The following is a 16,364-nucleotide window of genomic DNA, read 5'->3' on the forward strand; positions in this document are numbered from 1 at the left end:
ATTTTCAAATGTTTTTTTCAATTTTTTTTTTCTTTTTTGTTTTGTTTTTGACAATTATATGCAAAGCAAATAACCGTCTAAGGGGCTCGAAAAACAATGTTGACCCATTGCAAAAATATATTTTTTTGTTCACTTCATTCATTTTTGTTGCAGTTTTATTGCTTTACAACTTATATATATATATAGGAAAGTCAATTAAATGCAATGACACTTTTCGGCTACCAGGGGGGAGGCCTGGCCGCCCTGGCCCTCCCTTTACCTTTAAATCCACTTAAATTTGACACAATGAAAAGTAGTCTGTGTGCTACTTATATAATAGTTCATTTATTTTCCCCTCCAAATAACTCAAAGGCATTAATATTTACACCCCTGGCAACAAAAGTGAGTACACCCCTTAGAAACTACATACATCCCTAAATGTCCAAATTGAGTACTGCTTGTCATTTTCCCTCCAAAATGTCATGTGACTCGTTTTACAGGAATGCTGTTAGGATTGCTGCAGAGATTGAGGAGGTGGTGCATCAGCCTGTTAGTGCTCAGACCATACGCCGCACTCTACATCAAATTGGTGTGCATGGGTGTTACCCCAGGAGGAAACCTCTACTGGTGAATATAACAGTGTTTATAACGGCATTAATTTTTTCAGTAACGAGTAATCTAATTAATTACTTTTCTTTATAACGCAGTTTTTAGAATCCAATAGAATCTTTATTGATGTTGTAAGATGTACAAATTTGCAGTTTTTCGCAGTTTTGGCAATTTTGTCTGCAGTTTTCGTAGCCTGGCGTTTCCTCTGTGTTTTTTTATTTTGGTGAGGTGGGGTTGAGTTTTCACAATAAGTTAACAGTGCAAAACATTGCCGTCTTTTGTTATTCCAAAACACATATGTGACCCTGAGTGCCACAAGATACTAAAATGATTTTGTTGTCTCATGTCTACCAAATGAGCTGCAAGCATCTTAGCATAGTAGTTTAGCTGTTTCTTTACCTTCAGTGTTTTGTGTAGTAATTTGACAAAAGTCATAAGAAACAGCTCATAGTGCGTCTATCACGTCATACAATGAGTTGCAGATAGCATCCGATCCACTTACCCTCCCTCCTTCCACGATGTCTTTCTGAAGATCTGTCGAGGCGGTGACCAGCATGTGAACGGCCTGTTGGCACAACGCATTATCGTCAAACTGCTCTATTTACTTTTGTCTATTTTTTAAAATTTGTTTACCTTCATGAGGTCAGAGCAGGAGCCCAGGATGCTGCACAAATAGCACAGTGAAGGTGAAATAACAAAAAACCTAAAAACAAACATATAAAAACTAGTGCTGAGCTTTATAGTGATCTCACCTCTGGTTGACTTCCAGCTTCAGACCACTTGTGTCCCTTCTGGCCTGGGACAAGATCTCCTACAAACACACACAAACACAGCTATTCATTAGAAACTTGACAATCCATTTGAAGTAGGAGGATGGCATTCATTCAGTCGTTGCCAGTCCAAATGGAGTGGACATCTACTAGTGATGGACTTCTTTCTCGCAAAAAAAAAAAAAAATCTATATAAAATGTCAGTAAACCTAGATGAAAGAACGAGGTTCATGTTTTTATCCTTTTCTGAAGAAAATTAACAAAAACAAAATTGAAAATAAAAGAGACTATTTACTGTTTTACACTTTTTTCAAAAACTTAAATCCCAAAATAGAACAATGAATAGAGAATGTTTGCTGTTTTATTGATTGAAAAATGTAGACATATCAAATAAACTAAAAAATTTTAATAATGAATTTTTTTTTTTTTTAATTCTACTGTTTGGCATTGAAGTGTATTGCTGCCACCCAAAAAAAGTCGAGTATCACGTTTTTATGTGATCGTAGCATCATGTAAAAAATGTGATAATTATGTAAAAATGTGACACGACCATGTAAATACGTGTTAACAATCATGTAAAAATGTGATAAGTATCATGTAAAAACATGATAATTATGTAAATTTGTGCTAACTCATGTAAATAGTTTGTTAATTATGTAAAAAAAAGTTACACTATCATGTAAATACGTGTTAACAATCATGTAAAAACGTGATAATCATCATGTATATATCTATATAAATGATAATTATGTAAATATGTGCTCACGATCTTGTAAATACATGGTCATTAGGTAAAAACGTGATACTATCATGTAAATAAGCGTTAATTATCATGTAAAAATGTGATATTTATCATGTAAAATATGATAATATCATGTTTTAGCATGAAAATCATATAAATATGTGCTTTCATAACTTTCATAGCAATACATGGTAATTATGTAAAATGGGATATCATGTAAAAACTAAGCTTGAGAACGATAAACCGATACGACCGGATATCCGGTTTTACAGGTGAGAGATACAGTTGTATCGATTGTAAAGTTACCATTCGACAGTAATTTGCCATTAAATATTCAACGAACCGATAGTAGAGCTATAATTCGGCTATCGCGAGCACAAGAATCGGCTTCTAATGCCTAATTCAATGCATTGCTTAATGGAATGATAATTTAGCTTTTACTTCACTTGCTGCGCTTGTGTCATTCACCACACAGCGCGCTTAGATTGAGACCGCACGCATGGTATAATATGGACAAGCACAACTCACGATATGGTTGCCTCTACTTCCCATGCATTTCGGCAGAACCGCTACTAGTCGCCGTCATTGCCCGATCGTCACGGGCGTGTCACAACACGAGAGCTAACAAAACCACTGTAACGCACGCTCCATAGCTTTTTCTTCACAGCCCAAAACGAAAACGAAACCGGTAGTGGCAACGAAGCAACATGCTAAAACAATGGACGGTTTGAGCACCGAGGCCAGCGACGTGCAGCGATTGATTTTCAACGCACCCAAGAAATACAAAAGTCGGACTTTGAAGTGAGGAAGGCAGCCAGATCTGTTCGCATGAGACAGAGCTAGTGTGAAGTGAGGAGCGGTACAGGGATCGTGAGTTTTTAACCCTGAAAAATAACCCACTACAATGGTGGAAAGGGCAGCACGCTCCTTTGGAGATTTTTTCCCACGAAACGCAGTCTACTTAAACATTAAAATGTGGATTAGTTTATCTTCCTCAAGAAAATCTGCCCTTCAAAAAAGATATGGACAGTGATGAGGAATAAAAAAAATGTGGAAGCACAGGCATAAGTGAAAGACTACTGTGTATAAGGTAAAAGTAATGATTATTGACCTGTCTGTCTAAAATGCCATGTTTTTATTCCCCCAATTATACCAGTGGTACAGCATAATTTATTATTTATTTATGATAACATTGCGAGTTTAATTTTTTTTTTCTAGAGCTGCTGCATATAATTAATATTTTTTGTTGGTAAGATGTTTACGTCGAAAGTTTGCACTTAAATTGCTTACCTCTTGTGTTCGAAACACCAGGAAATACACTAATTGATTTACTGCACTTTATTGTTGTCTGTCACTGGAGTTTTATTTTATTATAAATCCCATCCAACAAAATGACGGTCATATAGTAAGCCTTATTTTTATTTTTTTCATAAAAAAATAAAACATAACATTGGTATGAAATTTTGTTGTTTAATTTTGCTATTAGAAATGTGGTCTTTTTTATATGTTGAAAATACTGTTCGAACACACACAACAAATGTTTACTATCGTATCGTTTTCACTCTGTATCGAACCGTATCGTTCTTAAACTGTATCGAATCGTATCGAATCGGTCGGCCTTAAAAACGTATCGTTTTTTAATCGAATCGTAACCTGTGTATCTAGATACATATCGAATCGGCTTCATGCCAGAGATTCCCATCCCTAGTAAAAACGTGATATTATGTAAACCTGATACTATCATGTAAACGTGTTAACTATCATCTAAAAACAAGATATTTATCATGTAAAAACATGATATTTAACATGTAAAAATGTATCATGTAAAAATTTGACACTATTGTCATGTAAAAACGTAATAACTATCATGTAAAAACGTGTTAACAATCATGTAAAGCATGTAAAAACGTGATAACTATCATAAAGTATGTGTTAACGATCATGTAAAAATAGTATAGTATCACATTTTTACATGATTGTTAATACATATTCAACAGCATCACGTTTTTACACAATTTTCCCGCTTTACATGATTGTTAACACGTACATACATGATAGTATCACATATTTATAATGTTTTTAATTTGTCAATACATTTTTTTATTTTTATTTTTTTTTTACGATTAGATATACAGTACTGTCGATTAGATATATAGATATATGCACAGTACTGTATATATTTTTTTTCAATTATTAAATTTATTAGGATCATGTAAGCTTCCACTTGAGGAAAATATATACATACAGTATATCCTGTATATAGATAATATAATAAAAATATACAGTACTGTATGTGAAAAATGAAAATACTAAATAAATAGATGAAAATAAATCCTATATTAAAAAAAAAAAAAAAAGATTAAAAAAAAGACAACATTTAAATTTCACCCCGATTTTGACTTAAAAAAAAGAAAAAACAAGAAGAAGAAAAAAATTAATAGACTCTAAAAGAACATTCGGACAATTTCAACAATGTGTAAACAATTCGCTGACTTTCAAAACAGTTTCATTTGTCTATCGATTAATTGCTGATTAACTTTGGCGGGCCTTGTTTGACCGCCACAGAGTTGACTTTTTTTTACACGGGTTGGCCGAAAAATGGCCCTCCAAACTAAGTAAACCCTAACTACGAAGAGATATATAGCGTGGCCTTACATCCATCCGTAGCACGGCTTCCTCGATGGCGGTGGAGGTTGCAATCATCTCTTTGTCCACCAAGTTTCCTAGTTCCTCCTTGAGAACATCCTGCCCTTTAGGACGCAGCTCCTAAACCAAAACAACATAAATACCTAATTTCTCTGTTTGAAAAATGATATCAGTTGTATTTGTACAGTTGTCCTATAAAGACTTTTTAATCGATATACTGTCCGAACCACGATTAAACTGATTCCGATATATGCGATCGTGCACTTAACGTGTTATTGCTAATTGGATTGTAATGCCCAACAGGCTGCTTTAATAATGATAAATGAAACAACTTCACGGTTTTCCAATGAAAATAAACCTAAACTAAAATTTTAGAAAATAAATGTCCCATATGTACAATATAAATTGAAATTACCCAAAATGTCCATCATTAAATAAAAAGAATCATTCACATTGAAATCACTTTTGCAGTAGTTAACTCAAAGAGCCACTAGAGGATGCTCAAAGCATTACAAATACAGGCAGGCCATCATAGGACATGCCAATGCAATGACAATTCCCAAGATACATTTTGCTGGACTTTTCAACAGATTTTTGTATTTTATTACTTTTCTAAGTTACTATTTCTTTCTGGTTAGGCAATATACAGTAGTTTATGTCATGAGTTTATAATTCATTATTTCTCAATCAATTATTGTTCATTTAATTTTGCGCCATGAATGCAAATGGTTTGGCGCATAACAAATCCCAAGCATATAAATTTGTGAACATTCTTCTGGTCATTTAGCATACCTGCTACACTAAATTGTGACCAGCCCATGTACAAAGGCAGATGTTTATACATTCCATTAGAAGGCAATGTGCATATAAACATAAACTCAATAATGAAAAATCAATGCCATTTTCATCCGATATAATTTAAAAATGCTTATTTCGGTAAATATGTTAGGGTACCTGATATTATCGGACATTTCTAGTGTTTGTTTTCCTCACCTGTCCCATGGCGAGGATGCGCTGAATGGCGTATCGTATGGCGTTGGAGTCGGCTCTCTGCAAGGTGGCCTGCAGCTTCAAGTCCTTCAAGAACTGAAGGCAGCTATTGGCGCAGTCCCGACAGTTGTCCGTCAAACCTTTAATATTTCAATTTTTAAAAAAAATAGAAAACTATAAAATACTAAAAAATGCCGTTTCTGGAGATATTGCAATGGGAGGTGTTAATGCTCTTTTTACAGTGTTGTGAACTTGACGATTAACTTTTTCCATTTTTTTTTTGTAGCCGTTTAGTCAAATGAGGGACAAAGCAGGAGATCCAGGCCATGATTTCAGAGACTTACGGTCGGCCTGGTCGGTGGGGGCCGAATGTGACGTGGCGCCGCCGTTCACGATGGTATCGGCGGCCAAGTGGGAAAACTGAGTGACCGCCCGAAGCAGGCCGCTGGCATCTGGAAACAGTACATGTTAGCAACAAAATCTAGCTAATCAACTCAAGGAAAACAATATACAATCGAAAAACAACTCAAAAATGCAACGGTCAAACATTAAACAGAATGAACAAACCACCAACAAAAAGAATAAAGTGGGGCAAATAAGTATTTAGTCAATCACTAATTGTGGAAGTTCTCCCTCTTGAAAATATTAGAGAGACCTGTAATTGTCAACATAAGAAAACCTCAACCACGAGAGACAGAATGTGAAAAAAAAAATCAGAAAATCAAATTGTTTGATTTTTAAAGAATTTATTATTTGCAAATCATGCTGGAAAATAAGTATTTGGTCAATACCAAAAGTTCATCTCAATACTTTGGTATGTACCCTTTGTTGGCAATAACGGAGGCCAAGCGTTTGCTGTAACTCTTCACAAGCTTTTCACACGCTGTTGCTGGTATTTTGGCCTATTCCTCCATGCAGATCTCCTCTAAAGCAGTGATGTTTTGGGGCTGTCGTTGGGCAACACGGACTTTCAACTCCCTCCACAGATTTTCTATGGGGTAGAGATCTGGAGACTGGCTAGCCCACTCCAGGACCTTGAAATGCTTCTTACGAAGCCACTCCTTTGTTGCCCTGGCTGTGTGTTTGGGATTGTAGTCATGCTGAAACCCCCAGCCACGTCTCATTTTCAATGCCCTTGCTGATGGAAGGAGAGTTTCACTCAAAATCTCCCGATACATGGCCCCATTCATTCTTTCCTTTACACAGATCAGTCGTTCTGGTCCCATTGTAGAGAAACAGCCTCAAAGCATGATGTTTCCACCCCCATGCTTCACAGTGGGTATGGTGTTCTTCGGATGCAATTCAGTATTCTTTCTCCACCAAACACGAGAACCTGTGTTTCTACCAAAAGTTCTATTTTTGGTTTCATCGGACCATAACACTTTCTCCCAGTCCTCTTCTGGATCATCCAAATGCTCGCTAGTGAACCGCAGACGGCCCTGGACGTGTACTGGCTTCAGCAGGGGGACACGTCTGGCAGTGCAGGATTTGAGTCCCTGGCGGCGCGTTATGTTACTGATAGTAGCCTTTGTTATTGTGGTCCCAGCTCTCTGTAGGTCATTCACTAGGGTCCCCCCGTGTGGTTCTGGGATTTTTGCTCAAGGTTCTTGTTATCATTTTGACCCCACGGGGTGAGATCTTGCATGTAGCCCCAGATCGAGGGAGATTATCAGTGGTCTTGTATGTCTTCCATTTTCTAGTAATTGCTTCCACAGTTGATTTCTTTACACCAAGCAGATTCAGTCTTCCCAGCCTGGTGCAGGTCTACAATTTTGTCTCTGGTGTCCTTCGATAGCTCTTTGGTCTTGGCCTTAGTGGAGTTTGGAGTGTGACTGACTGAAGTTGTGGACAGGTGTCTTTTATACCGATAATGAGATAAAACAGGTGCCATCAATACAGGTAACGAGTGGAGCGTCGTTAGACCTCGTTAAAAGAAGTTAGACCTCTTTGACAGCCAGAAATCTTGCTTGTTTGTAGGTGACCAAATACTTATTTTCCACTCTAATTTGGAAATAAATTCTTTAAAAATCAAACAATGTGATTTTCTGTTTTTTTTTTCCACATTCTGTCTCTCATGGTTGAGGTTTAGCCATGTTGACAATTACAGGCCTCTCTAATCTTTTCAAGTAGGAGAACTTGCACAATTGGTGATTGACTAAATACATTTTTGCCCCACTGTAAAATGAACTAACCATTCCTGTTTGATAGATAAATGACATGACTCTGCTGCATTTTGTCCACCGATGCCAAAGTGGTCTCGGCCCGGTTCACCAAATAATCTGATGGGGAAAAAAATGGATGATGATATTATGAGGTGGCAACGCTACTTGAAAAGACTGAAAAAAATCTGTATTACTTCATGTTACCTCTGTAAAGTTGGCCCTCCGTCAAAGGCAAATGTATCTAAAAATTCTATCAATTGTTTGTGCTACGTTTGTGCTGCTATTGTTTATGAGATATTTACAATTCATATAAGTCAATATAGGGTTAATTAGCCCCCATTTTCGTCTAAACTAGCTAAAAATGGTGGCGTACGCTTGTGTTTTAAAAAATACAGCACAAACGTAGCACAAACGAATGGAACCAATGCCGTTCTGTTATCTAATATCTATAAAACAGTTGCAGCACAAACTGGTACAAACTTTGAACAACCATTTTGATATCAATTTGTGTCTGATAGGGACCAACTTCATAGAGTTCTTTTTGTTTTATTTACGCAGGCTGGCACTCACCTGGCGAGCAGACGCAGCGCACGTGGATGGGGTCATCCAGTTTGGCCACAGCGTCCAAGATGATGCCCTCCGCCTCCACCACTGCGCACTGCAGCAGGCAGAACTGCTCCTCCTGTAGCTTATGAGCCAGCTCGCCTTCACGATTGACCTGCTTACACAAACACCCCAATCAACTTTGAAATTGTCTATTAAGTCCTAAATTGCCATGACTGGTTACGATATGTCACCAAAACGAGATAAAACGGTCTTTCGACATTTGACATTTCTATCGTCAGTATCGCCGTAAAGAGACCTGTTCCTGTCATGCACATTTTGGACAGCAGATAGCGCCAAATTTGTGCTGACTTGCTACGTTGATGGGATTCCATAATTATCTGGGTCTTTGAAAAAGACCAGATAGTGTTGTTATGCAACTCTAGCCAACCTATTCTTCTTAGTTCATCTTATTCTCCGCGTTTTTTTGCCGTGCCGCACAGCCCGAACTGTTGCAACGATCGACACCGTTCAAGTACTGGCACGACCGGAATTTTCACGCGATGTGGGGAATTTTTGAAACGGCCTTGAAAAATTTTCCGTTCGTTCGTAAACGGCAATTTTCCGGGAAAAAAAAAAGTTTCAAAAGGTATTTGGTCTTACAATTTTTGAACAAATCACATAATTTGGGCATCAAAGTTCTGGGACGGTGAGGGGCATTAAAGTTGTATACAGAATTTGGAAAAAATTTACGGTTCCCCTGAAATTTGCCAAAAACTTTCCTGTTCATTTTTAATTTTTTAAAAAATGGCGCGCTAAACAGCCCAAACCGGTTGACTGATAAGCACCGTTCAAGTATCACAATGACTGGAATTTTCTCACGACGCAGGGAATTTTTCAAACGGCCCCGAAAAATTTTCCGTTCACCCGTAAACGGGAATTTTCCAGAAAAAAAAAAGTTTCAAAATGTATCCAGTCCTACATTTTTTGACCAAATCACACAATTTGGGCATCAAAAATTCTGGGACGGTGAGGGGCATAGAAGTTGTATACAGAATTTGGAAAAAATTTACGGTTCCCCTGAAATTTGCCAAAAACTTTCCCTTTCATTTTTAATGGGAAATTTCCCATTCACTTCCAATGGGATTTCCAATGGAATTTAGATTGCATTGATGCCATTGATGCTCATGTATGTCGAATGTATTGATGCTAATGGACTTGCATCCCATTGACGCCTATATAACTCGACGTCATTGACGGCCATGGACATCCAAAATTTTTCCCATTCATTTTCAATGGGAAAAAAAACAATGTTGTCAAATCATCAGGAAATGACCAGATATCAATAAGACATGTCCCCCAAACTTCCCTGATTCCATTGACGCTTATGGAGGGTGCTTCCATTGACGGCCATGAACGTCCAAATTTCCCATTCATTTCTAATGGCATTTACTTTGTTTAATGCCATTGACGGCCATGTTTGTCCATTCTATTGATGTCAATGTACTTGAATTCCATTGGCGCCTATGTAAGTCGATGCCACTGATGGACATGGACGTCCAAATTTTCCCCCGTTCATTTCTAATGGCATTTACTCTGTTTAATGCCACTAACTGGCATGTTTGTCCATTCTATTAATAGCCCTGGGCAGGGCAGAAATTGCAGTTTCTAGTTACAAAGAAATCTTTACATTTGAACTAACAATTTGTTAGGACGTTATGTTTCGTACCTGCTGCTGTAGCTGCGCGTGCAGGGTTCCGAGCTCCATGCTGCTTCGCTGGCGTTCCTGTTCCAGAGAGCTCTGCTGCAGCTGCGCCTGCTGCCGGAGCGAACCAAGCTCGGCCTCCTGTTCCCGCACCGAACGCAGCAGGGCTTCCCTTTCCGCCTGGAGACCCGCTACGGTGCTACTCAGCTGAGAGCCGCTCTGAAGGGGCCCCGCGAGGAAGATTCAGAACTTGCCCGAGTGGACTAGAACCGTGAGCTCGATGTACGTACCAGCTCTTTACTCTGCAGGCTGTTGTTGACGCGCGTCAGCTCGGCCCGGGCGGCATCCAGCTCACGGCGCAGTTGGTCGATTTCCAACTTTTGCTGGGCGTTGATGTTCAGCTGAGGTGAAGCGACATCTGTGTCAGGTATCACTTGTTTTTCCAAAGTTTTTGTTGGCACCTCTTGCTACTTTTCTCATTCCTGGGAATCTTTGGCAGGTGTCTCATCAAGATTCACACAAATTTTGTGTGAATCGTGCATTGACCCTTTGTTTTTCATTAAAATTTAAATTAAATTTCTGTAGTCCTCAATGAAAGATTGCACACCACAGAAATCAGAGAATATTTACTGTTTTGGTTTTTAATTTTTTTAGGTAAATAAATATTGTTCGGTTGATTACATTTCTCAATTTAAATTAAGTTAAAAGTAGAATACAGGGGGACCCTGACACTCCTTTCTAAGCAGCTTCATACTCTAATTTTGCAGGTCAGCAAATTCACACAGTTTAATGTTATGCTAACTCCGATGCAGGACTACGGTGGCCGAGAGGTGTCAGGCGAGATGCAAAGTCCAAACACTTTGCAAATAGAAAAAGCACGAACCCCAATTGCAAATGCTTTGCAAAAGAAAAAAAAGCACGAATGCAAACTGCCACAAAACGATCCCTAATTCCTAAAGCGCGATCGCAAATTGGCAAAAGCATGAACCCCAATTGCCACAACACGGTAGCAAATGGCTCGCAGCACGAATGCAAATTGCCACAACAAAATCCCCAATTCCTAAAGCGTGATTGCAAATTGGCAAAAGCACTAACGCCAATTGCCACAAAACGACAGCAAATGGCTCGCAGCATGACTGCAAAAGGCTCGCAAGACAATTGCAAAGACAATTGCAAATTTATATAAAAATGATGTTAATCGTTTGTGCTGCAACGATTTTGTAGATACAGTATTATGCTTTTATTGAGATATTAATTACGAGTGGGGACGTCACTCGTAGCTTTTTCTTAGCATAGCTCCCGCAGCTAATGGAGCCTACCAACTCTCTCAATAACAGGGGTGTCCTAACAACTAGCACGAACAGAGCACTCGGGTCCATTTTGCAGTAAATTGGGGGGCTTGAGATATTAATTTCGAGTAATGACGTCCCTCTAAGCCTCTCATTTACTGCAAAATGGTTCCGAATTGGTGCCATTCGTTTGTGCTAGTTGTTAGGACACCCCTCTGTTATTGAGAGAGTTGGTACGCTTCATTAAAATAACATAACAGAGGGAGAGAGTTGGTACGCTCCATTAACCTAACCTAACCTAACCTAACCTAACCTAACCTAACCTAACCGGCACCACTCCGGAACCATTTTGCAGTAAATTGAGGGCTTAGAGGGACGTCATCACTCAAAATTAATATCTCAAGCCCCCCAATTTACTGCAAAATGGACCCGAATTTGTTTGCGCTACGTTCGTGCTAGCCTTGTTAGGAGACCCCTCTGTTATTGAAAGAGTTGGTATGCTCCATTAGCTGCGGGAGCTAAGCTAAGAAAAAGCTACGAGTTACGTCCCTATTCGTAATTAATATCTCAATAAAAGCATAATACTGTATCTACAAAACCGTTGCAGCACAAACGATTAACATCATTTTTATATAAATTTACGTCTTGGGGTGGGGGGCAACTTTACGGAGGCCCGTAGAGATGGTCACAAAGCACATATAGCAATATACAAAGTGTCGTCTTTTTTATTATTTACGTATTTTTTTTAAACTTCTGGGTCATCGTCTTTGCAATTGTCTTGCGAGCCTTTTGCGGTCGTGCTGCGAATCATTTGCTGTCGTCTTGTGGCAATTGGCGTTAGTGCTTTTGCCAATTTGCAATTGCGCTTTAGGAATTGGGGATTGTGTTGTGGCAATTTTCACTCGTGCTGCGAGCCATTTGCTGCCGTGTTGTGACAATTGGGGTTCGTGCTTTTGCCAATTTGCAATTGCGCTTTAGGAATTGGAGATTGTGTTGTGGAAGTTTGCATTCGTGCTTTTTTTCTTTTGCAAAGCGTTTGCAATTGGGGTTCGTGCTTTTTCTATTTGCAAAGCGTTTGGACTTTGCATTTCGCCTGACACCTGTCGGCCACCGTACAGGACCCACCGCCGCAACATTGACGTCTTTTTATATTATTTACAGTGGCTGCTGCTACTGTTAGCTGAAAAAAAAAATTCTAAACCCTTGTCTTCGAAGTGGGCGGAGGAAGTGGCATGTTGTCGACATGTTGTATTTCTGTCGGGGCTGTCAGTGCGTGTGTGTGGGTGTCAAGTCATCAGCCAATCAAACGTGTGTAAAAATGGGAAAAATGGACTGGCATATTCAGCAAGTAAAAAGGGGTCAATGTCAGTCTGAACATCATGAAAATAAATCACTTAATAATGGTAGGGTCCATTCCTTCCTTACAACATAAGGGAAGACAATGTAAATGAGTGATATAACGGTCATTATATCATGCAAAAAAGGGTTGCTTAAAAGTTGGTGGGAACAGTTTGAGCATCCTGAAAAGTTGGTAGTGTTATGTCCCTACCGTCCCTATGCAAACCTACGCCCTTGACTGTAGATCAGTGTGAGTTGGCAGATGTAACTTGATAGAAACGCAGTAGTACCTGTTGCTGCAGTTGAGCCCTGAGCGCCTCCAACTCCCGACTCAGGCGATCCCTCTCCATGTCAGCCGTGCTTTGCTGCTGCCTAAGGGAAGCCAGGTCACCGTCGCGGTCCCGAGCCGAGCGCAGCAAGGTGTCTCGCTCGGCCTGAAGAGCTGCCAGGCTGCTGCTCGCCTGGGAGCCTTCCTGGAGGACCCGCAAATATACATATGTACTCCGTTAGCCTAGAAAACCCCCCCCACTAAATATATGCTTTATTTTTTATATTTACGTTTTTATTTTATAGATTACAGAATGTTTCAACTATCAAAAGATTTTTTTTTAAATTGGAAAAATATATATTTTTACATTTTATATTGACATAAAAAGAATAAATTCAAAAACATTTTTTATGTATGTATTGTAATTTTTATTTTATTTTTAGAAGAAGATATTAAAAGAATAGTATTAAATACTGTATTTTCTTTTCTAGGTTGGTTTTTTTTAATTTAATTTTTAAATTTTTAACAAAAAAATGGGGACAATTAAATATCGTCCACTGATTTATTGAAATGTTAAATTTTTTATTATTATAATATTAGATAAAATTGAAAAAACACAATATTTTTGTTTTTATTTTTTTCAAGTTTTTATTTTGGTGTTTTCTTACTTTTAAAAAACAAAAGGAAAAAAATAAAATATATACGTAAATGTAATTCTAATTTTAATTTTATGAATTATTTTAAAGATGTATCTATTTTTAAAAAATTATCAAAACAAAAATGAAAAAAAAATCAATATTGTCAATTTATTGTATTTTTTTATAATTAGAATATTCAATATAAAGGAAAAATCAGTATATTTAGTTTTATTTGCCTTTATTTTTTAATTTTTTTATTTGTTTTTACATTTTCTGATCAAAAACAAAAAGAAAATATATATATACGTACATTTTTTAATTTAATTTAATAATCGTACTTTTATGAATTATTTAAGGATGTATATTTTTTTAAATATACAGTGGGGAGAACAAGTATTTGATACACTGCCAACAAATACTTGTTCTCCCCACTGTATATCATAACACATGAGAAAAAAAAAGTAGAAAATATGTATATAAATATAGTATTCTAATTGTACTTTTATGAATATTTTTTTAAATATGTAATGTAAAAAAAAACAAATGGAGCAAAATGTTGTCCTTTTTTTTTTTTATATTTTTTTAATTAGTAGAATATTCAATAAAAAGGAAAAATCAGAACATATACTTTTATTTGCATTTATTTTTTTCAAGTTTTTTTATTATTTGTGTTTTTTTTTCATTTTCTGATCAAAAACAAAAGGAAAACATTGAATTATTGTAAGATTTATTTTAAAAAATATATATATATATGTTAGGGCTGTCAAAATTATTGCGTTAGCGGGTGGTAATTAATTGTTTTCAATTAATAACGTTAAAATATTTGACGCAATTAACCACATGCCCCGCTCAAACAGATTAAAATGACAGCAGTGTAATGTCCGCTAGTTACTTGTTTTTTGGTGTTTGGCGCCCTCTGCTGTCGCTTCGGACCAAATGATTTTATAGGTTTCAGCACAATGAGCGAGCATGGTTTCATTATTGACTTAAACAATGGCGAGCTACTAGTTTATTTTTTTTGAATGAAATTTTTTTTTTTTAAATTGAATAAAAAGAAAACATTAAGAGGGTTTTAACATAAAATTTCTCTAACTTGTACTAACATTTATCTTTTAAGAACTACAAGTCTTTCTATCCATGGATCGCTTTAAGAGAATGTTAATAATGTTAATGCCATCTTGTTGATTTATTGTTATAATAAACAAATACATTACTTATGACTTATGTACCGTATGTTGAATGTACAGTGGGGAGAACAAGTATTTGATACACTGTCAATGGGTTTTCCCATTGGCAGTGTATCAAATACTCGATTAAAAAATGTAATCGTTTGACAGCCCTAATATATATATATATATATATATATATATATATACACACACTGTATATTGTATTTATATACTGTATATCAGTCACAAAAAAGCAAAAATGAATATATATATATAATATTCTAATTGTGTTTATTTGAATTATTTTAAATATTTAGTTAAAAAATAATCAAAAACAAATAGGAAAAAAATCAATATTGTCCTTTTTTTTTTAATTATTAGAATATTCAATAAAAAAGGACAAATCTGAATATTTACTTTTATTTGCCTTTTTTAAATGTTTTTTTAATTTCATTTTATTATTATTTTTTTAATTTTCTGATCAAAACCAAAAGGAAAACATATATATATAAAGTTATAATTGTACTTCTGTGAATTAAAAAAAAATATTAATAACACCTGGAACAAAGTAACAATTCCCTGAATTGTTAGTAAAATTTTTCTTAATTTTTTTCAATTTTGGGGGGCAAATACTTGAGTCTCTTATATAGTCCTTTTCCTTGATCATAGTAGATGTTTATCTTTATTTAAAAAAAAAAAAAAAGATATTTGCAATGTATTGAAGACATTTTGGACTTTCTTACCATCTCCTTGCTCTGCAGGCTGTTGCGAAGAAGCGCCAACTCGGCTCTTTGCTCAAGGAGTTCTTTATTCAGCCGGTCCGTCTCGTTCTGTCTCTGGTGCACCTAACGAAGGTAGCGTTCGTATTACCAGTATTAGACATGGGCGATTAGCGGCGCCAACTCTCACCAAGTTGCTCATCTCCCGACGCAGGTTCTCCAACTCCCTCTCCAACATCTGCTTGCTCCGATATATGTCGTCCTGGTCTTGTTTGGTGTGTGCCAGCTGTTTGGTGGTATCAGCGTTCTACACGCAACCGCAACGGAAAACACCGCAATTATTTTCCTTGACTCGCAAACCGGTGGCTCGGGGGCCAGAAACGGCCCGCTGCGTCATTTTGTGTGGCCCACGTAAGTAAACATTGTGCTTTCACTTCATCACTGCAGTCGAAATAACATTTCTGTATTTCACAATGAAAGAAATCAGAGAATATTTATTCATTTATTTACCTTTAAAAAATTTTTTTTTAATTCAACATTTATAATTGACATATTTACATTTTTCCCCTTTTAATTATAAATTACAAAAATACCCCAAAAATACTTAGTTTTTTCCACTTTTTGTTTGAATTTTTTTTTTAATGATGATCCTATTTTCAGTTTTTTTCCTTGGATAAAAAAATTGCTTGGCCCACTAAAGTAAACCGTGAGCTTGACTTCATATTTCTCACAAAAATTAAATTAAAATAAAATTTCTATACTCAAAAATTACAAAATCGCTGAATATTTATCATTTA

At 36.7% G+C, this 16,364-nt stretch overlaps 1 protein-coding gene across 1 annotated transcript in view; it reads right to left on the reverse strand.

The window, feature by feature from the left end:
* Positions 1–16,364, reverse strand: part of LOC130905336 (huntingtin-interacting protein 1-related protein-like) — a 43,937-nt gene that overhangs the window by 9,671 nt on the left and 17,902 nt on the right. Inside the window, exons 15-27 of the mRNA XM_057818628.1 lie at positions 15,758–15,874; positions 15,592–15,693; positions 13,064–13,246; positions 10,437–10,547; positions 10,171–10,365; positions 8,469–8,616; positions 7,929–8,015; positions 6,081–6,188; positions 5,740–5,876; positions 4,756–4,866; positions 1,341–1,399; positions 1,222–1,252; positions 1,091–1,153 (exon numbers count right to left, since the gene is read on the reverse strand). Coding sequence (XP_057674611.1) covers positions 1,091–1,153; positions 1,222–1,252; positions 1,341–1,399; positions 4,756–4,866; positions 5,740–5,876; positions 6,081–6,188; positions 7,929–8,015; positions 8,469–8,616; positions 10,171–10,365; positions 10,437–10,547; positions 13,064–13,246; positions 15,592–15,693; positions 15,758–15,874 — 1,452 coding nt within the window. The remainder of the gene's footprint in view (positions 1–1,090; positions 1,154–1,221; positions 1,253–1,340; positions 1,400–4,755; positions 4,867–5,739; positions 5,877–6,080; positions 6,189–7,928; positions 8,016–8,468; positions 8,617–10,170; positions 10,366–10,436; positions 10,548–13,063; positions 13,247–15,591; positions 15,694–15,757; positions 15,875–16,364) is intronic.

This window comes from Corythoichthys intestinalis, chromosome 17 (assembly GCF_030265065.1).
Source record: "Corythoichthys intestinalis isolate RoL2023-P3 chromosome 17, ASM3026506v1, whole genome shotgun sequence".
Classification (NCBI taxonomy): Eukaryota; Metazoa; Chordata; class Actinopteri; order Syngnathiformes; family Syngnathidae; genus Corythoichthys; species Corythoichthys intestinalis.